This window comes from Bufo gargarizans, chromosome 1 (genome assembly GCF_014858855.1).
Source record: "Bufo gargarizans isolate SCDJY-AF-19 chromosome 1, ASM1485885v1, whole genome shotgun sequence".
Classification (NCBI taxonomy): Eukaryota; Metazoa; Chordata; class Amphibia; order Anura; family Bufonidae; genus Bufo; species Bufo gargarizans.
The window spans coordinates 416,790,004-416,812,845 of NC_058080.1; the positions used below are offsets into that span (position 1 = coordinate 416,790,004).

At 41.4% G+C, this 22,842-nt stretch overlaps 1 protein-coding gene across 3 annotated transcripts in view; it reads left to right on the top strand.

Moving 5' to 3' along the window:
- Positions 1-22,842, top strand: part of ADAMTSL1 (ADAMTS like 1) — a 913,450-nt gene that overhangs the window by 800,884 nt on the left and 89,724 nt on the right. For all 3 annotated transcript variants that reach the window (XM_044271585.1, XM_044271577.1, XM_044271588.1), the window contains 2 exons: positions 1,778-1,862; positions 14,717-15,018. In XM_044271585.1, coding sequence (XP_044127520.1) covers positions 1,778-1,862; positions 14,717-15,018 — 387 coding nt within the window. The remainder of the gene's footprint in view (positions 1-1,777; positions 1,863-14,716; positions 15,019-22,842) is intronic.

The window sequence follows — 22,842 nt, forward strand, 5'->3', positions numbered from 1 at the left end:
AGAGCACAAGTACTGTATGAAAAATATGGTTGGCTAATTGAGGGGAAAATTAAATGAATTGAAGAATGACAGATTGTGTTTGACAATTTGTGCGCTGTTTTTAGAAATATGTTCTTCATTCTTCAAGTGCACCTCAGTTGATGAGCTGATAAGATGAGTTTTGGGCCTTTCTGTTGTACTGTGTTGCCTTTCTCCTAAAAAAATTTAGAGTCCAGATTTCCTCTTAAAGCTTAGGTATGCTTCCGTTTTATCATGTTCTAAGAAACATCTTGATTATCTTCACAGACACCATCTTGGATCTCATATTACTTTTGTAAAGCTTCTTCAGAACTTGTGGTCCCGGTTTCTTTTATAGGTTTTCTCGTCAGACCTTTTTCTTACTTCAATGCAGAGTGTTATCTCTTTAACATGTGTTTGTGAGGTCAGGAGATTCCATTTATTACATTTTAGAGGTTGTTTGACGAAGGAAATTATATCACCTTTTCAACAGTTTGGCCAGCTGTAACACAACCTTTCTTTGCCATCTTTTATGTGCTTCCATTGTACTGTAAGTTAGTACCTTTTACATTAAGTAGAAGTTTCAGAGAAAAAGTATCATTATAATAATATCAGTTCTTGTAGCCTTACTATTAATGCTAATGCATATGTGTGCTTCTTTATAGAACCTTTTATGCAGCAGTCATCAGTGATTACTGCAGGTCAGGCTACAGTATTCTGCAGTTTCCCACTGCCTTATTAGCTACTAGAATGCCAAAACTGTAGCTATTATGCACAACGGGGGGTTTAAGGAAATGGACCAAAAGAATAATTGTGATTTCTGTGTCATTTGAGTGGGTGAATTGAGAATCTGTAGCTTTCTACTAAAGATCCTGAAATTTTGACTTGAATAACTTGAATATTCCACTTTAAAACAAAATAATTAGACAGTGGATAGAATGTGGAAATATAATGCACTATGTTATTGAAAAAGTTTAAAGTACAGGTCTATGGTAGCTGCCTATTATTGCATGTTTAGAATAGAGATGAACGAACCTGTCTAAATTTGTTTTGGGTCTGGTTGGCCAATTTTTTTAAAAAAAAGTTTGATTTGGACCCAAATGAATTCAGGCTGTATCAAAGTTGCTCCAATTGCTCTGAAACTTGGTATATAACCCCTTCTATCCTCTTAGGACTCATAAGGGCACATTTATTAGGACTGGCGTTTTAGACAGATCCACCGCTGATTCTAAATGTAAAATAGCTTCCTTGCTTCCCCACCCATGCCCACTTTTTTAGACCTGGCGTGAGCAGGGAAGAAGTCACAGATTCTGCCACACCATGGCATGTGACAGAATCTGTGACAGATATACACCACAAAAGTGGCATATATCTGGTCATAAATAACCCCCATGATTCTTAGTAAAATTTGTTATATGATTTCATTTATTTTTTATGATTTCCGGGTTGCAGTTCTCGGGGAGCGGGGTAGGTGTAACCTGTGTGCTTGGCCGGGTGTTTTTTATAACCCCTTTAAATTTAGAGGGAGTGGGAAGGCAGCTTTTAATAAACTCATAACCACAGAGTAGTAGCCTATTCCGGTCTTAAAGGAACAGCTGATGCTCTCTTTAAAACAAGTGGCTGAATAAGCTGCCTTCTGGGTGCTACAAGCAGCTGTATCTCCTGCTCATCAAATACAGAACTGCAGACATTATTTGCTGTACCTTTAATGTTCATTAGATGGTAATATTTTATGGGTTTTCAGTGTTTTAAAAATACTGTGTGCTTTTTCATCTTGCAGAGAAACTACCAGTGGAAGCCAAGTTGCCATGGTACAAGCAAGCACAGGAGTTGGAGGAAGCCACAGCTGTATCTGAAGAACCTTCGTAAGTTTTTAGCTACCTAACAACTTACAGTTGCTGTTTTGTTTAGATTTTTTCTGTTTATAGACAATTTATTTTTGTGATTACTACTATATTTACCAAGTCATTGATCATCAGAGCGCTAGTCCATTCTATATGTTTTTGAGGACTGTTTAACGCAAAACTCAGCTTGTAGGCACCGGACAGAACTATCACATACTAGCAGATCAATCCTGACAATAATTGTGTGTTACATTGTGGGTTATTAGCTTCCTATGCATAGTGTGTTTGTGGCTAACAGGACTATTGTTTGCTGTAATGCGGACAAGGATCAATGGTAGTAAATACAGTTTGTCTACAGTTTATAGATGAAAATATGGCTGAAATTTTCCTTTAAGGGTTTATCACTTCTTTACTTTAGAAAATCATTAATATACGTGTCCTGATTAGTTTTATGTTGATGCAACAAAGCTGTTAAAATTACATGCATGTTTTCTGGATATTTCTCCTTGCGCTGGTCACAATGCAACCCAATCCTACTCTGTTACTATTTAAATAATACCCTGTGGAAGTATATTTATTTTATGCACTTATATAACGCTGCTATATTCCACAGCGCTTTACAGACATTAGCATCAAGCTGTCCTCAATGGGGCTCACAATCTAAGCTCCCTATCAGTATGACTTAGGAAACCCACAGAAACACAGGGAGAACATAAAAACTCCATGCAGATGTTGTCCTTGGTCAGATGGGAACCTAGGACCCCAGCACTTCAAGGCAACAGTGCTAACCACTAAGCCACTGTAGTATATGTGCTCAAGAACATTTCAGTGCTTGTAAATGAAAACAACTTCTGAATATGCTAATCTCGATATCTAATACAGGGGCGTCGTTAGGTCAAAACATTCGGGGCTTGAGCCCCGGATGTTTTGTCCAGTGTCCCGAATGTTATGCTGGTAGCATTTTTTTATTTGGCTATTCCCCACCCACCCTGTACTTGTTCCGCTACTTGCGGGCTGCGCGGGCATGAGTTCAGTTGCGCACTCCCTTCCTGCGGTGCGTGATCCTGCGAGACCCGTGACCTACATTTCGCGCTGCAGGACAGGATTGCGCACCGAAGTGACTGAACTTATACCCACACAGCCCGCAAGTAGCGGATCAGCGGAACAAGTACAAAGGGAGGTATGATCTGTGTGGTTGCCCAGACGGCTAGGCCCTTCACAGTAGTTATTAACCCCTTTCAGCAGTCCCCCATTCACTGAAGGGGTGACTGCTGAAAGGGGTTAATAACTACTGTGAAGGGGGGACTGCTGAAAGGGGTTAATAACTACTGTGAAGGACATTCCCCTCCCCGGTGGTGATGGGGGCATGGCTTCACAGGGGCATGGTACAGTGGGCTTGTGGCCTGGGTGTTTTCAGACCCTAGCAAAGCCCCTGATCTAAGAGTGCAATTTGAAAATACAATACAACTATGAGTATATAAACAATACATACAAAAATATGTCCTAAGAGCACCCCCCTTCTCAAAACCCTGTATGCTGCATTAGGGTAACTGCCTAAAGAGCCTTCCCTCACTAATCTATCTGCAGTAGGAATCTACGAATGCTAAGCCTTGCTTCCTTAGCCAAGCTCCACCCGCTCAGTCAAACTTTGGATGAAAATGGAAGGGATCAGTAGGAAATGAATATTATACCTTTGACACTGAAAACAGTTTTCATTTTTTTTTCACCCTAGGTTTTTCCTTACTGTCTTCCATAAGCTATGACATTTTTACATTTTTGTTCTCATAATCATATGTTTTTCACAAGACAAGTTGTATTTTTATTGGCAGCATTCAATTTAAAATATCATGTTATAGTACCTTTATTTTGAAGTTCACTACAATTACAATACAAAATTTATATATTTTTCTTATGCTTCACTAAATACAAATCTTTGAAAAACAAATTGCTTTGTTTTGCCATAACTTTTATATATTTTCATCTACAAGGCTATGAGGGCTTATTTTTTTTGCATTGTGGGCTGTAGTTTTCATTAATACATACGGCTTTTTGATTCCTTTTTATTCCTTTTTTTTTCGGAATGAGGCGACCAAAACAGCAATTCAGTTGTTTTCATTTTTTCCTTAATGGTGTTCATTGTGCAGGGTAAATACTTTTATATTTTATTAGTCTGGTTATTTTCAGACATGGCAATACTAATTATATTTATTGTCTATTTATTTCTGTATAATTGGGAAAGTGAGGGATTTGAAAATGTAATAATTTTTAGTCCCCCTAGTGGACTTGGACATGCAATCGTACACAGTCTATAGGGATTCCGCAGACCCACTAGTAAGCCCTGCCAGAGGCAGAGCTTAATAGGTATTTTACAGTGGTAGGCCTAGGAGCGCAAATGCGGACAGCACATTCCAGCCCTATTGAAAATGAATGGGTCTGCACCCATTCCGCAAAATTGCGGAACGGATGCAAACCCATTTTGCAGACGTGTGAATGGACCCTTAGTGTCACGGATGAAGTTGCAGATAGCTGGAACTTATAAATCAACGACCGACTGGCTTGATCCCAAACTAAGGAGCATATAGGTGAGCCATATAAAACCCTAAAAGCTCTTCCTGACTGCTATGCACATGCAAGGTTCTCAATGGTAGACGATTGCATGCCCACGTACCTAAGACTGTGTGACACCTGAAAACCCTATAATAGTGAGGGGACACGCCCACCGGCTCCCTGCACTTAATACGGACGGAGTCAGGGTCACCTAGAATTAAGCCAGCAAGGAAACACAATAAAGGAAAAGACTTATCTTGAGCAAACGGCAGCAGCCTCCAGCAGTGAACACTTCATCCAGGAAATAGTATAAACCGCAAAGTGAGGCAGTATGGGAGGGAATATAAAGGAAGACGATTAGTCTAAATAAGTGACACCTGGCAGAAGGAAAGGAGATGACAAAGTGAAACCAAAACAAAGAACGTCATACAAGAGGTAGAGAAGAACGTCTGTCAGACCTTCTCACAGAACTGGCGGTGACAGTACCCCTCCCTCTACGGGTGGACTCCGGACACTCAGAGCCCACCTTCTCAGGATGAGACCTATGGAAAGCCCTGATGAGACGAGTGGCCTTAATGTCCGCCACTGGGACCCACATCCTCTCCTCAGGACCATAACCCTCCCAATGAACGAGGTACTGAAGAGAACCGCGGATAATGCGAGAATCCACAATCCTAGAGACCTGAAATTCAAGATTACCATCAACAAAAATCGGAGGAGGAGGCAAAGAGGAGGGTACAGTGGGTTGGACATAAGGTTTTAATAGGGACCTGTGAAAAACATTATGGATCTTCCAAGTCTGAGGAAGATCAAGACGGAAGGCAACGGGATTGATGACGGACAAGATCTTGTAAGGCCCAATAAACTTAGGACCCAACTTCCAGGAGGGAACCTTCAGTTTGATATTCTTTGTAGACAACCACACCAGATCACCCACATTTAGGTCCGGACCAGGCACACGTCTCTTATCCGCCACACGCTTATATCTCTCACTCATGCTCTTCAGATTACCCTGAATCTTTTGCAAAATAAATGACAAAGACGAGGAAAATCTCTCCTCATCAGGTAAACCAGAAGACCCCTCTCCAGAGAATGTCCCAAACTGTGGATGACACCCATATGCACCAAAAAATTGTGACTTATCAGAGGACTCCTGGCGACGGTTATTTAAAGCAAACTCAGCAAGGGACAAAAAAGAACATCAATCCTCCTGATTCTCCGCCACAAAACAGCGCAGATATGTCTCCAGATTCTGATTGATGCGTTCAATCTGACCATTTGACTGCAGGTGAAAATCAGAAGAGAATGACAACCAAACCCCCAAGCGAGAACAGAAGGCCTTCCAGAATCTGGAAACAAATTGCGTGCCCCTATTAGAAACGATGTCTGAAGGAATTCCATGCAATTAAACAATGTGATCAACAAACGCTTGCACCAGCGTCTTAGCATTAGGTAACCCAGGAAAGGAAATGAAGCGCCATTTTGCTAAAACAGTCGACTACCACCAGAATCACAGTCTTCCCCGAGGAACGAGGCAGGTCCGTAATGAAGTCCATGGACAGATGCGTCCAAGGACGGGAAGGAATGGGTAACGGGAGGAGAGAACCCGATGGCCGTGAATGAGGGACCTTGGCACGAGTGCAGGTCTCGCAGGCTGCCACAAAACCCTCAACCGTCTTACGAAGAGCCAGCCCCCAGAATCTCCGAGCACTGAGATCCACTGTGGCTCTACTCCCCGGGTGCCCAGCAAGGACAGTATTGTGGTGCTCCTTAAAAACCTTGTGTCGTAAAGCGAGAAGCACAAACAACCTCCCAGGAGGACAAAGATCAGGAGCCTCTGCCTGGGCTGCCTGAACCTCTGCCTCCAAATCAGGATAAAGGGCAGAGACGACCACCCCTTCAGCCAAAATGGGACCCTGGTCTTCAAAGTTCCCCCCTCCCGGAAAACAACGTGACAGGGCATCCACCTTCACATTTTTAACCCCAGGGCAGAACGTAACAACTAAATTAAACCTAGAAAATAACAAAGACCATCTGGCCTGTCTCGGGTTCAGACGCTTGGCCGAATCCAAGTAGGCCAGATTCTTATGGTCGGTAAACACGGTAATAGGGTGTCTGGCTCCCTCTAACCAATGGCACCATTCCTCAAAAGCTAATTTGATGGCCAACAACTCCCTATCTTCCACATCGTAATTTCTCTCTGCAGAGGAGAGTTTTCTTGAGAAAAAAGCACACGGTCGCCATTTGGCAGCAGAGGGACCCTGAGATAAGACTGTACCCACACCCACCTCAGAAGCATCCACCTCAACAATAAAAGGTAGAGAGACATCAGGTTGTACCAAAATGGGAGCGGAAGCAAAACTCTCTTTAATACTAGAAAAGGCTTTAAGCGCATCTACCGACCACGAGGAAAAATCCACCCCCTTTTTAGTCATATCAGTGAGTGGCTTAACAACAGAGGAATAATTCTAAATGAACTTTCTGTAATAATTGGCAAAGCCCAAAACCCACATCAGCGCCTTCTGATTCTCAGGAAGCTCCCAATCAAGAACAGTGCGGACCTTCTTAGGGTCCATCCGAAAAACCAGAAGCAGAGAGAAGAAAACCAAGAAATTTAATCTCCGGAACCGCAAACACACAGTTTTCCAGTTTAGCGTGCAATTTATTCTCCCGCAGAATCAGCAAGACCTGACATAGGTGGTCCCGATGAGTCTTGAAATCAGGAGAAAAAATCGAAATGTCATCTAGATACACCAGTACAAATTTCCCCATTAAATGATAAAAAATGCTGTTCACAAAATGTTGGAAGACGGCCGGAGCATTCATCAAACCAAAGGGCATAACCAAATTCTCGAAATGACCTTCAGGGGTATTGAAGGCTGTCTTCCATTCGTCCCCTTCCCTGACCCTGACTAGGTTGTATGCCCCTCTTAAATCCAACTTAGAAAAAACTTTAGCCCCAACAATCTGGTTAAACAGGTCCGGGATCAGAGGAAGCGGATATGGGTCACGAATCGTGATACGGTTAAGCTCCCTGAAATCCAGACAAGGTCTTAAAGAAGCATCTTTTTTCTTAACAAAAAAAACAAACAGCGGCAACAGGTGACTTTGAGGTCGGATGTGTCCCTTTCTCAGGCTCTCAGAGATATAAGTACGCATAGCGACTCTTTCAGGTTGGGAGAGATTGTATAATCGTGATTTTGGCAGCTTGGCGCCTGGGATGAGATTAATAGGGCAGTCGTACTCCCGGTGAGGGGGCAACTCCTGGACACCACTCTCGGAAAACACATCAGAAAATTCAGAGAGAAAAGATGGCACAGTCTTGGTAGAAACCTCTGAAAGAGACGCCGTGAGGCAATTCTCTCTGCAAAACTCACTCCAACCATTTATTTGCCTTGCTTGCCAATCAATGGTGGGGTTATGTTTAGTGAGCCAGGGTAGCCCCAATACTAGAGGAGTAGGTAATCCGCTTAAGACGAAAACATGATATATCCTCAACATGAGCGTCACCCACAGTCAAACGGATATTGTGAACTATGCCCTTTAACGATCTTTGAGAAAGTGGAGCGGAATCGATAGCAAAACAGGTATATCCTTTTTCCAAAGTGCACACCTGGAAACCATGCGTTGTTGCAAATTGATTATCAATGAGATTGACAGCTGCTCCACTATCTACAAAAATCTCACAAACAATGTTCTTGCTGTCTAGCTGCCACCCTGGCAGGTAGGAGAAAACGGGAACTACAAGCAAGCGGCAAACCTTCAATTTCCGCATCAACCTTGCCAATAGTAGCAAATGGAAAGTTTTTAGAGGGTTATTTTTATTTTTATTCTTTTACTACCCTCAGAAAACTCCATGAACTTCCCTAGAGGGGCAATACATTAGCTAAATGATTTATACCCCCCACAACAGAAACAAACCCTCCTCTGAGAACTGAATCCTCTACTATCAGAGGCAAGCAAACCCAGCTGCATGGCCTCCTCCTCAGAGGGGATTAAGACAGACTGAGACCCCTGCTCACTGAATGAAACAGCTCCACTGGCTGGCTGAATATGACAGGAAAGATTAGTCTCCTCTCTCTCTCTAAGACGCCTGTCAATACTAACAGCTAGAGACATAGCAGACTCTAATGACGCTGGTCTCTCATGAAAAGCAAATGCATCTTTCAATCTTTCCGAAAGACCATGGCAAAATTGACTTCGGAGTGCAGCATTATTCCAATCAGTATCAGTAGGCGAAAATGGCGTTTGCAAGCCTCTCTAAAGCGAACAAAATTCTCACTACCCCCGGAGAACGTATCCGGAAGCGAGATCTTAGGCTTGGAACAAACTCCATGAACGCCAGCAGAACCGGTCACCTAAAACTGAGATACAGTTTTACGGAGATCTGCTACCTCCAGCGAAAGACCTTGCATGCGGTCAATCAAGGCTGAAACTGGATCCATGCTTAAGACGGTTATGGCGGTTTATAATGTCACGGATGAAGTTGCAGATAGCTGGAACTTATAAATAAATGACCGACTGGCTTGATCCCAAACTAAGGAGCATATAGGTGAGCCCTATAAAACCCTAAGAGCTCTCCCTGACTGCTTTGCACATGCAAGGGTCTCAATGGTAGACGATTGCATGCCCACGTACCTAAAACTGTGTGACACCTAAAAACCCTATAATAGTGAGGGGACACAACCACCGGCTCCCTGCACTTAATACGGACGGAGTCAGGGTCACCTAGAATCAAGCCAGCAAGGAAACACAATAAAGGAAAAGACTTATCTTGAGCAAACAGAGGCAGCCTCCAGCAGTGAACACTTCATCCAGGAAGTAGTATAAACCGCAAATTGAGGCAGTATGGGAGGGAATATAAAGGAAGACGATTAGTCTAAATAAGTGACACCTGGCAGAAGGAAAGGAGATGACAAAGTGAAACCAAAACAAAGAATGTCATACAAGAGGTAGAGAAGAACGTCTGCCAGACCTTCTCACAGAACTGACGGTGACACTTAGTTGTATAGCAAAGCCGATACCCATCGCATGTGGAGTGGGCTCAACATCCAGTCTGATGAATCCCCAGGAACCAATCCCACAGTGATGGAACCCTGTCTGCTTCCCTAATAAATAATAAATAGCAGACTTGGACAATCCCTTTAAGCAACTTTAAAGCAGCAGAAAACAAGTTTATGTTCTGTTACATATAATTACTTTTTCTTTGCTGCAAAAACAATCCACAGTAAGTCATTGCTCAGAATATATTTGTGTAGTATGTTACTTCCAGCATTCTTTTTTAGAACTTATTGCGTATACAATTCTGATAATAGCACTGCTCAGTCGTGTCCTTAAAATGTTAGAAAAAAGTCTAATGGAAAAACAGAGGCGCGAATATGATTTGTGAAGAAGTGTGCTGCTTTTACAGGTAATTATTCAGGTAAAGTTTTGGGAAAGTCATTGAAAGGAAATGATGCTAAAGTACTCAGCACTGCAACCACAGCGTTTCTGTAAGGAAACTAGAAATGGTATTATTAAAATGCAGCTTATGACAATTTCCCGTTGCAGCGTGATTAATGGGTGCTATTTACAGCTTTGATCTGCAGAGTTCCTTGCTCTCCTGTGCGGGAGCTTACAGGGGCAGGAATTGAATTCTTAATCTAGTGAAATAAATTTTCTTTTTACAGGCGTAGATTTGCCATGTAGGGCTTCTTAGTATACACTGTATTAAATTGCAAATGAAGCACATGTGGCAAGCTACTACATTGCTGGGATCTCTTTTCCTATATAATACACATTAGCAGGTAAAATGAAAATGACGTTAGGCTTTGCATTATCCAGTTTATGACTATACCTAACAACGGCCCTAGTGTCTTTTATAATATGTTATTTTAAATTTAAATGTATACGTAGTTGTACTATTGAACTCACTGTATGTTCTTTGAGTGTCTTTATCAGTTGTGAGATTATCAGTTGTATTATTTTGTAACAAATTATAATTAAAAGGGAAGTTGTTAATGGATAGATACTTGTTTTGGGACAAAACTTGAAGGCATCCAGAGCAATTTTACTTATGCTTAGCATAAATAAAAGCCCAGGATCGCTGGAGCAGTATTCTATTTCAGCGACTAGGGTCCCATCTTTGTGGCTTCAAGTCCCCTGTACAGGAAGTGTGATGTCCCGTCCATCATCACGTGCACCACTGCAGCCATTCACTGGCCTCAACTGCGATGTGTCCCCTTGATGCACTTGACCACTGAGACCAATAAATGTTTGCAGTGGTGCACGAGATGATGGATGGGTGACACTTTAAGTGCACAAGGGACCAGAAGCAACAGAAATGGGACCACGTTGCTAGAATGGAGCACCAATGAATAGGTAAGTGTCTTTTTAATTTATACTAAGCACTTTCTGAGCTATAAAATGCTTTGAGGGTCAAGAAACAACTTTCAAAGCCATATACAATACATGCTGAGTAAAAGAGTTGAGAAATGTTGAGTAAAAGAGAAAATAGTACATGAAATACATTTCTTTAAAGGGAACCTGTCACCAGGATTTTGGCCATAGAGCTGGGGACATGGGTTGCTAGATGGCCTCTAGCACATCTGCAATACCCAGTCCCCATAGCTCTGTGTGCTTTTATTGTGTTAAAAAAAGTTTTTATCCATATGTAAATGATTCTCATATGTGTCCTGTATCCGGAGATGAGTCCAGCGGAAAGGAGCCCAGCACCGCCCGCGTCCTCCGAATCTCCTCCTTGCTGGCTGACGTCACAGAGCTGGAGCGCCGAAATCTCGCGATGCGCGAGCTAGCCCATGCGTAGTTCGTTCCCTGTGCTGATGCCAGCACAGGGAATGAACATGATGCCGACACTGCTCATGCGCTAGCTCGCGCATCGCGAGATTTCGGAGCTCCAGCTCTGTAACGTCAGCCAGCAAGGAGGAGATTCGGAGGACGCGGGGCGGTGCTGGGCTCCTTTCCGCTGGACTCATCTCCGGATACAGGACACATATAAGGTTCATTTGCATATGGATCAAAACCATTTTTTAACACAATAAAAGCACAGAGAGCTATGGGGACTGGGTATTGCAGATGTGCTAGAGGCCATCTAGCAGCCCATGTCCCCAGCTCTATGGCCAAAATCCTGATGACAGGTTCCCTTTACGTTACACTATATAAATCTGTTCATAAAAAAGACAGAAAATGTGAACCATTCACTTGAACATACTGCATTACCAGTGTCTGTTAAGAGATTATCTGAATTTCTTGATCTATTCAATTGTATTAACTTTATATTACTTCTGTAATTATTATGTAAGACAATATTTTCTCTGCCCATTGTATGATTTCATGGGACTGTACTAAAAAAACATTTGATGAATCGGGGTAGCATTTTACAACCAGCAATTTTATTCCAGCCCAAATGAGAGGAAATTGTTTGTAATTATTAGAAAGGGGTTTTACATTCTAAATGAAAGCCCACATTCAGTGCCTTACCAAGCAGGAACTAGTGGGACTAGTAAAGTCTTCATGGTGAATGCATATACTTCTGAACTCTGTTTTATACTGATCATTAAGTTAATATACACTATTGTACCATATGCATCAATCTATACATTTATTATAAGTCTCATGTGCAGACACTTCATTAAAGTAGTTTTCTAGTATTTGAAAGTTTTTCCAACAATAAAGGATAGACTATCTTGAGTAAGTTTTTTTTGTACCTTTTATTCATTTACTAAATGAATAAAATCATGAATATATATATACACTGCCTGTTAAAAAAAAAAAGTCGCCACCTGGATTTAACTAAGCAAATAGTTATGAGCCTCCTGTTAGAAGCGATTATCTTTCAGTTATTTAACCCCAACTAGTGCAATGAGTAGCTTCTTATTTCTTAAACAACCTTGTTGAAAGACACATCTCGTGGTCGTGGAAAAGATGTTAGTCTGTTTGAGAAGGGTCAAATCATTGACATACATCTAGCAGAGAAAACATCTAAGGAGATTGCAGAAAATACTAAAATTGGGTTAAGAACTGTCCAATGCATTATTAAAAACTGGAAGGATAGTGGGGACCCATCGTATTCGAGGAAGAAATGTGGCGAGAAAAAAATCCTGAATGATCGTTTTAGCTGTATTTCTCCAGGCAGGTTTATAATGGTTATACGATGAGGCATCTGACCTCCAACCCGTGAATATTTCCCTGTGCAATGAATATCCTATTTGCACTTGCCAGGAGAAAAGACAATCGTAATCGGCGATCACTTAAACGTTTGGTGAAATCAAATCGAAGAAAAACAACAGTAGAACTCAGGGCTATGTTTAATAGTGAAAGTAAGAGCATTTCCACACGCAAAATGCAAAGGGAACTCAAGGGATTGGGACTGAACAGCTGTGTAGCCGTAAGAAAACCACTAATCAGTGAGGCAAACCAGAAAAAAAGGCTTCAATTTGCTAGGGAGCATAGAGATTGGACTCTGGAGCAATGGAAGAAGGTCATGTGGTCTGATGAGTCCAGATTTACCCTGTTCCAGAGTGATGGGCGCATCAGGGTAAGAAGAGAGGCAGATAAAGTGATGCACCCACCCTGCCTAGTGCCTACTGTACAAGCCTGTGGGGGCAATGCTATGATATGGGGTTGCTGCAGTTGGTCAGGTCTAGGTTCAGCAACAGTATGTGCTCCAAGAATGAGGTCAGCTGACTACCTGAACATACTGAGTGACCAAGTTATTCCATCAATGGATTTTTTCTTCCCTGGTGGCACAGGCATATTCCAAGATGACAATGCCAGGATTCATCGGGCTCAAATTGTGAAAGAGTGGCTCAGGGAGCATGAGACATCATTTTCACAGATGGATTGGCCACCACAGAGTCCAGACCTTAACCCCATTGAGAATCTTTGGGATGTGCTGGAGAAGGCTTTGCACAGCAGTCAGACTCTACCATCATCTTGGTGAAAAATGAATGCAACACTGGATGGAAAAAAATCTTGTGACATTGCAGAAGCTTATCGAAACAATGCCACGAATGTGTGCTGTAATCAAAGCTAAAGGCAGGCCAACGAAATATTAGAGTGTGTGACCTTTTTTTTTTGGTGGCAACTTTTTTTTTTGACAGGCAGTGTATATATACACACACACTCTCCAGTATTGAAATTGCAGCACCAAGAAGGATAAGCCATAGAGTTATGCAAATCAAGAAAGTGGCAGGTGTCGCTAATATATGCAGATAGCACCTAGCTCCAATTTCTGTCCTGTGGGAGGGGTATAAAAGCCAGATTGAAAGCAAAGTTTTTTTTATCTACATGAAACTTTAAAAACCGGATGAAGTTGTGCGGAATGATTGCGTGATGCCTCCTGTTTGTCGATGTGCCAGTTATAACCACTTGTCAAAAACTGAGAGGGAGAGAAGCCTTGAACTGAGAGACTTTGGTTTATCACTCTGGCAGATCGCTACACACCTAGGCTGAGATGTCAGCAGTGTTCAATGTTGAATGCCCTTGTGGTTGGGAGAACAATGATGAACTGGAATGATAGCAAGATGTGCAAAGATACGAACCTCTGCAGAGATGGATCATCTGGTTAGAAGAATGGTGTGTAGTGATCCATTCTGTACTGCACGTAAATTTGGAGATCGCAAACCAAACTTAGTGTTGCAAACAGTGTAAACCATCAGAAGATGTTTGCACAATATTCGGCTTTGAGCCAGATGTCCAGTTACAGGTGTTCCATTGACCTCATGCCACCACTCTCAAAGACTATCATGGTGCATAGCATAACAGCAATGGAGGCTGGATTGGAGGTCCATCCTCTTCAGCGGTGAGTCTAACTTTTGTCTCAGATGCAATGATAGCCAGAGATTGTTCTGGAGACCATGTGGGCAATGGCATGAGGTGTCTATACATCTAGTGTATGCACCTGTCACACCTGTCCTACCGGTATTATGGTGTAGAATAGCATAATGTACAGTAGCCAGAACCCTCTAGTCTTCATTTAATTCATCGGCAATTGCAGAGGGAGCTGCCAGCAGCGGATCTTGATAATTTGTGTGTCAAGTGCATTCAGCATGGCAGAACAACCTCATTGATAGCCTAAGGATGTAAATGTGTGTATTTCTGTGCATATCGATAATTAATACATTGAGATGTTTTGTTTCCATTTTTTATCATTAACATGTCTATCGATCCTGTGATTTCAAAAATTCTGACTTTTCCTTCTCGGTGTTGCAATTTCAATGTTTCAACATTGCTTTATTAGCAAGAACTAGGATTATGTGGTGGACCCAGGACCCACCTTTCTGCTTCAGAAACCATTAACAGATGTTTCTTTGGGTGCTGTTTTACAGATTCATACCAGAACCATGGTCCCTGTGTAGTGTATCCTGTGGAATAGGTGTTCAGCAAAGAAGTGTGAAGTGCCAGGTGCTTTTGTCATTTGCACAGACCATTGCTGATCTGCCGCTAGATGAGTGTGAGGGACCACAGCCAGCCACTCAGAGAATGTGTCATAGTGGATCCTGCAATGGTGAAGCTATTGAATACATCCCAGATGAAGAAGTGCTGGAGAATGAAGGATTAAAGGAAATTGATGAACTCTATGACTGGGAGTATGATGGTTTCTCTGAGTGCTCTGAATCTTGTGGAGGAGGTAAGTGACTCACTATATCTATCTGAATTTTCTGACAACAAAAACGTTATGTACAGTATCATTATTTGGGCAGAATATTGTTTCCAGCCCAACAGAATAATTGATTTGGCTCAAGCTAATCAACAGAATAGACACAATATCACACCAAAATATATACTGTAAGTTTAAAAATCAGTACCAACAAACTCTCCCTTAAGTCATTATACCAATTGCTGTGACTACAAATAGAGCATGATCTGAAGGCATGACATTTTTTTGTGAATGATGCTCATTAGTGTAAATAATGAAGCTTTTGTGGACTCTTGACCTTTGGGTGAGATTTGATCTATTTATTGCTAGCCTGACAAGTTGTTGGCCATTAAGTGTCTAAAAATTCTACTGGATTGACAAGCTGTAGTGTTCTCATGAAGCATTCTACAAATCCACTACAATGACTATTTGTGAATTATGTATGCCATGCTTTTCCTTTTAGAGGACTTTTGACACTGTATATCACTGTGTATGATTTGTAACAGCTTATGAAAGTTAAAGAAGTAGCTGGTGTTGAATAATGGTGGTTTAATCAGATTGACCTTAGCTTCTTGTGGTTAGGAAAACAAACAGTTCACAGTGGAGTCTTTTTGCATCTATGGAAAGCGAGGTGCCAAGTGCTTTTAATATTCATCAGGCACTATTTTCTGGCACCAGGAATATTTTATTCAGGTTCCAAATTCTTACATAAATGTTTTTCCATGAACACTTGTGTGTTACCCATGATTTGTGCTAAGTCAGCTTTCTTGAGAAGAAGCAAAACTTTCAGAGGCTCAGAGAATTCCTGTGACACCATCTTGTTTATGCACAAGTATTAAACACACCCAAGTAGTGAAGTTGTAGGCCGTATTTTGAGTACAATTTTATCTTTGATTTTTTTTATGATTCGGTAATTCTCAGTTAAGTTACATGAAAAATGTTCAACTGAAATATTCGGCCTTGATAGACCTTTTTAATACCTAGGTTCGGTAAGTGTTTTTATTGAAGAGCAAAAATGTCTTGGATTACCAACTAAAATGAAGACGGGTGATGATAGAAACTGCAGAAACAAAGGTTAAAGGGGTTGTCTGGGTTAAGAGCTGAACCCGGACATACCTCCATTTTCACCCAGGCAGCCCCCCTGACTTGAGCATCGGAGCAGTTCATGCTCTGATGCTCTCCTTTGCCCTGCGCTAAATCGCTCAGGACAAAGGCATTTTTTGGAGATCCGGTGACGGTACGGGCTCTCCATGGGGCTGCCATGAAGCCTGGTGATGTCACCGGCACTTAGTGAGATTTAGCGCTACCCTAGCCAGCTAAAGCCCACCCATTAGAGCAAGTGACATCACCAAACACACTGCCGGGCGGAAGCTTCTGCCCGGCAGTGTGTTATGATAAACAAAAGAGCCTGTGCCCTGCGCGATTTAGCGCAGGGCAAGGGAGCACATTGGAGCATGAGATGCTCCAATGCTAGCCTCAGGGGGGCTGCCTTGGTGAAAATAAGGGTATGTCCGGGGTCCTAGAAGTCGGTCATCCCCCAATTGATAATTTATTGATTACCAAAGCAAGGCCATCAATGATAAAATCTGAACTAGGCCTTAAAGGGGTTCTCCAATTTAATATTTTTTTTTTAAGTCCAGAGTACCTCAAACACTGCATATTTTTGCCCCATATACGTTTTTCTCACATCAGCACTTTCCTTCTCCTGCATGCAGCACTCCCTGTTTTTATCAGCTTCCTCCTGGGTTATCTAACCAAACCCAGCATAGTTTGCCATGTAATGTTTCTCAGGGCTCACACCTGCTAGCTAACATGGAGAGGAGAGGTATGCGGGCATGAATACTGCAGTGGGAATAGTATGGCAGGCAGAGCAAGCCATGTGAAATATTACAGAGCAAAGCATGCTGGTTAGAAAACCCAACAGGAAGTTAATGAAAACAGGGAGTTTTACTTGTAAACATCCTTCCCAGATAAAATGATGTAGAAAATAGGGGAAGGAAAGTGCTGGCATGAAAAATGGGTATATGGGGCAAATATATATGGCGTTTAGAGTACTCTGGGCCAAGACAAAAACTTTTCATTATGAAACCGAAAAAAAAAAAACATTTAATAGTTTATTTTCAAAATATATTTTCTCATCACATATTTAATCACATTGTATAAATTTTGTTTAACAAAAAAAATCAACAGTTTAGATACTCCTCATTCCATTGTAGTTTACACAGCACTACAAAAAGCCCTGCTTAAAAACATAGCATAGATCGTCATTGTACAGGACAGTTATTTCCTATCCTAAGCTCAGACATTGAAATGGGCCTTATATTACTATGGAATCGTACTCCTCTGTCTCTTCCGAAAGGGTTGATGTATCATTTAGGGAAGCAGTCAGTGCTTTTCCCAGAAGGAATAACAGTGTCTGTAAAATGTCTGTTACTGCACCCTCTTGAAATCTGCTTTTTATTAGTTGTCTTTGAAGTTGTGTTTTTGGTAGTCTAATCATTTCTACCTCTTCCCTACTTTTAAGAAGCCCAGAGTCTTTCAAGGAATGGAATTACCATTCCTAGCTGCAGACTATATTCACATGTGTGTAAGTGTGAATATATTGGCTAAGCTCTGCAAGTGATGTTAGTGATTCAGTAGAAAACACCTTTTACTTGGTTCTGGATTAGTGATTTTTATGTCCCCATAGAATCTTCTCACTGTACTGAAGCACAGTAGCTTGCACTCTCTCAGAAGCAGAATCCTTCTTCCCAAGATGGTGCTGGCTCTCAAGGAAGTGAAAACATTCCATAGCTATGAATGTGTTTAATAAGCAGGTGACTGCACATATTGCGGATGGCAAAATGCAAAAAGAAAAACCCCCATTTCCCAGTTCCAAATTGTTTAGTTTATATGGACAGCTGGAAGCCATGCCTGTAACCTCATTTAACACATTTCACTCAATCTACATTGTTACTGAACTGGAACAGGTCACTTCCAGTAATAATATGATTGCTGCTGTTTTCTTAGGCATACAGTTCCACAGGAATTAAAAGAAAGCTACAGTATGCTTGTAATTTTCTAAATTGGTAAGAAGTGAAATCTACCCGAGCGTGGTTTGAAAGCCTAATATTATGAGTATTTTATTTTATGTTTTCTTTTTTTCTTGCTTACCCTGCATTTCCAGCAGGGTTTCTTTTTTCCCTCTTTTATTTTTTTTGTCCAGTCATTAGAAGAAGTGCATTTCCGGACTGCATTTTCAGACTGCTTCAGACAATAGCAGTCTCATATTTTTGCAGAAATTATATATTTCACTAGATTAAGGCCTCATCCACATTTCAGTGACATGTCCGTGAAAAAAAAAACGGACGTGTTTCATCCATGAAGATGTCCGTGAAGGATCCGTGGTGGTCCGTGTGTCCATTTTTACCATCTGTGTGTCATCTGTAAGGCTACTTTGATGAAGATGTCCGTGAAGGATCCGTGGTAGTTCCGTGTGTCCATTTTTACCATCCGTGTGTTATCTGTAAGGCTACTTTCACACTAGCGTTTTACTTTTCTGATATTGAGATCCGTCATAGATGCTCAATACTGGAAAAAAACGCTTCAGTTTTGTCCCTATTCATTGTCAATGGGGACAGAACTGAACTGAACAGAACGTAATGCTTTAAAATGCATTCCATTCCGTTTGGTTGCCCAAACCAGAGAGCAAACCGCAACATGTTGTAGTTTGCTTTCCGTCCTAAGAAGTGGAGCAAGACGGATCCGGCATGACCCCCAATGCAAGTCAATGGGGACGGATCAGTTTTCTCTCTTCCACAATCTTCCACAATGGAAAACAGATCTGTCCCCCATTGACTTTCAATGGAGTTCATCACGGATCCGTCTTGGCTATGTTAAAGATATTTCAACCGGATCCGTTCATAACGGGTGCAGGCGGTTGTATTATCAGTAATCAAAGTGTTTTTGCTGATGCCGGATCCAGTAAAAATGCTAGTTTAAGAGTAGCCTAATTCACTGACGTTGCTCAGCTGAAAATTAATTTCCAAAGAATCTCAGTCTTCAGTGAAAAACAGACGCACCACGGATGCCATGGGCGTGCTTAATCCTCATCACGGATCAAAGTAGTGCATGTCTCCGTGAGTTTTTTACTGACCCACGGTCAGTAAAGAAATATTGAAATGTGAACAGACACATTTAAATCAATGAGTATTTGTGCTGTCCGTGGAAAATGTGGACAGCACATGCCATTGAAAAAACGGAAATGTGGACGAGGCCTAAAATTGTACAAAACAGACCTATAGTATCAATTATGGCCCAAAGTTAAACAACAAAATAACTGCAGGTGCAAGCTAATACACAAACCACCGACAAATAACAATTTAAAAGACACTGCTAACTGTCATGGAAGGTGTACAGAAAACTAGAAGACACAAAATGAAGATCCGACTGACTGGATCCAAAACTAAGGAACCAAAGTGATAGCCCTGCAACAGACCTGGCTCTCTCCCTAACTGCTCAGCCTATGCAAAAATCTCAATGGTAGATGATCGCATATCCTCGTACCTCGACTGTATAACACCTGAACACCCTATAATAGTGAGGGTACACGACCACCGGCTCCCTACACTTGATACGGAGGGAGTCAGGGTCACCTGGGATCCAGCAAACAGGAAAATACAAATGAATTAACAAAACTTATCTGTAGAAGACTCAGTAGTAGCATCCAGCATGCATACACTCCAGGAAGTTGTATAAACCGCAAAGTGATGCAGTATGGGAAGGGATTTAAAGGGATGCAATCAGTGCACCTACATGACAGCTGAGAGAGGCTAACGAGATGAGAAACCGAAAGCAAAACAAAAGGAACCTCAAGGAGGAGGTTCTGAAAAATGTCTGTCAGAGCTTCTCAGATGTCTGGTGGTGACACTAACAGAGATATTGCAAAATTGTACCTTTATTAAGCATATAAAAACAACATAAAGAAAACATAGAACGGTATTGACATCCAAAACCACAAGAAGGTGCACAACCATGGTCATACATAAATATAAGTAAACCTTACAAATAGAAAGGGGGTACATATGAAACAACAATCTTCCCACAATGTGGTTTGTCCCCATAGAGTATTCCATACATTAAGGTATACAGACCCGGATAAATAGCACCTCCACAACACCCCGACATGTGTTTCGCGTCAGCTTCCTCAGGGGAGACAAAGAAAACTGAGAAATTGCTCCTACATATACCCAGTATAAACCAATAAGCACATCTGACATATAATGAGCTGATAAATAAACCGTACCCTATACTAAACCAGCTGGTCTAATAACAGTGAACGACGCCATCTCTTGCTTCCGGAGTGCGCCAGGCAAGTGGAACGTCATCATGCACTGAGTGCCGGCCTGCCCAGCGCGTGACAAGGGCCGTCACATGACACACATGCCCGAAGCCCAGCACCATCTGTGTTAACAATGTGCTTTAAATTGTCAGTGGTTTGCAGATTAAAGCTGTGCGCATGCGCGGCCCATGCTCCCATTCATTTCTATGGGGCAGACGGCAATAGCCGAGCCAGCGCTCGGCTATTTTCAGCGGCCCCATAGAAATGAATGGAGGGCGGCTGCGCTTGCGCATTGCTCCCTCCTTCACTTTCAGGGCTCCGTTCTCGATATAGGTGCACTTATAAGACAATGGGGGCATATGCTAGCGATATGCCCCCATTGTCTGAGATAACAAAACCCGTTTAATTGCACCTCCGAGCGACAAAAATTTGCCACAACTTTGGCATATTTTTGGAGTAAAACCAAGCCAACTTATAGGTGGAGTAAACAGACTAGCTAGACCAGGGATCAGCAACCTTCGGCACTCCAGCTTCTGTGGAACAATTCCCAGCATGCTCCATTCATTTCTTTAGGAGTTCGGTGAGGAGCAGAGTTAGTGTGCATGCTGGGAGTTATAGTTTCACAACAGCTGGAGTGTCGGAGGTTGCCTACCCCTGAGCTAGACTAAATAAATAACTAACTGAGCTAGTCTAAATAAATAACTGAGCTAGTCTAAATAAATAACTGAGCTAGTCTAAATAAATAACAGATTTATCAACCAGCTTCAGCCACTGTGATAAATCTGGTGCAGATATAGATTGTCTGAGTTTACACTGTCTTACTTTTAGACATTAGTAAACCTGCCCCACTGTGCCCAAGTATTAGCTGATCCTCTAGTGGCAGTAACATGTACAAGTACAGTATATGTATGTATAGAGGTGACCAGAGAAACTTTGCTCAGTACTAATGAAGTGTGGAGTTATTCAAATAGCTTTTTCTGTTGGTTTCTTAGAAAAACATTGGAATTTGTACAGGACTGCTACCAGTGACAGTTTCTTTATAAATTCGATAAGTCTGACGCACCACATTGACCTATAATAAGTCTTGTTTCCATCTTGGTTTCCATAGTTTGGACATTAAACCTTTGACTTTGAAGGAGTATCCGAATAATGTAGTCAAACGTATTGTCTTTATTTAGCAGTTTGCATGCATAAAAGTGCATTATTCTGAATAGGATGAAGGTCTAATTGCCTTATAACATAATACTACTGTACCCGCACCTCAGCTCAGTACATGACATGATTTCAGCTTAGAAAACTGCATAAAAAATCTGCACATTTGGCTGTACGCTAACGGATACATAATTGTGTGTGCCGATTAACATGTGCGATACCTGAACCTGGGTATTCATGGAGATATTATTTTACCTATTCTCTGTTTTCATATGCCGTATTAATGAGAAAGGTTGCTGTGGTACTGAATTTATAATGACCCACTCAGCCCATGAGCCCATTCCATACAGTACAATTTTATGCATGCAAAGTACTGTACAGGGATATTATTCAAACTAAGAGACCGCAACATCCCTGATTGTTGATGGTTTCCAAGAGATTCTTTTTACACTGCACAAAAACATGTAAAAGTGTAATGTAATGTAAAATGCAATATATGAAAATATACAGTATTAGAAAAATGCTACATTTGTATCGGTCAACTCTGTGTGTATATATTGCATATATTGGACTTATTAGTCTATTCCAGATTTTTTATTTTATTTTTTCTATTCCATATTTTCAAAGTATAAAGATATATCCCTATCATAAGACATTTGGCAAAAATGCTTGGTACAGAGACATGGGAGAATAAAAGGTCGATTAACAATCCACCTGCACTTGATTGGAGAGGCTATAAAAAATGTATATTCTGAGTGGGATTTCACGTGCATTTTATCGGTTTTGTTATACTTGCCATGAATCAGATTTAGATGTTGAGTACTCTGAAATAATTAGGATAAATATAGGGGAAATAGTGTGTAAAAAGGACAGTACAGACTACATTTTCAAACCAATGGACTACGTGGCCCTTTTTACGTTTTTAGCAATTTCATAAACCAGATCTGCGTTGAACCTTTAGTAAGCGATGAAAAGGAGAATATACTGTAGACATAGGGTTGAGAACTCTTCTTCAATAATCTTTTTGTTCTGACTAGAGCCAGACCAGTAAGACTATTCAAGGTAATTTTATTGTTTTTACTGTCTCGGGAGATGAAACTGGATCGTCTTACACATAACCTTTCACCTTGCAGAAGTAGCAACCAGAAGGAACCAGTTAGTAATTTAGCCTGCCACTAGCTTCACGATTTCCCAATGCTGTCATCAAATATCATGTAACAATTATGCCATTCTCTTCAATATAAACATTGCTGGGTTTTGCTTTGTTGGAAGCTTAAAGATCCACATAGCCATTTGTCACTTCATCCATGATTTATCGTCCTTCCCCTCCTTCCGTTCTTTTT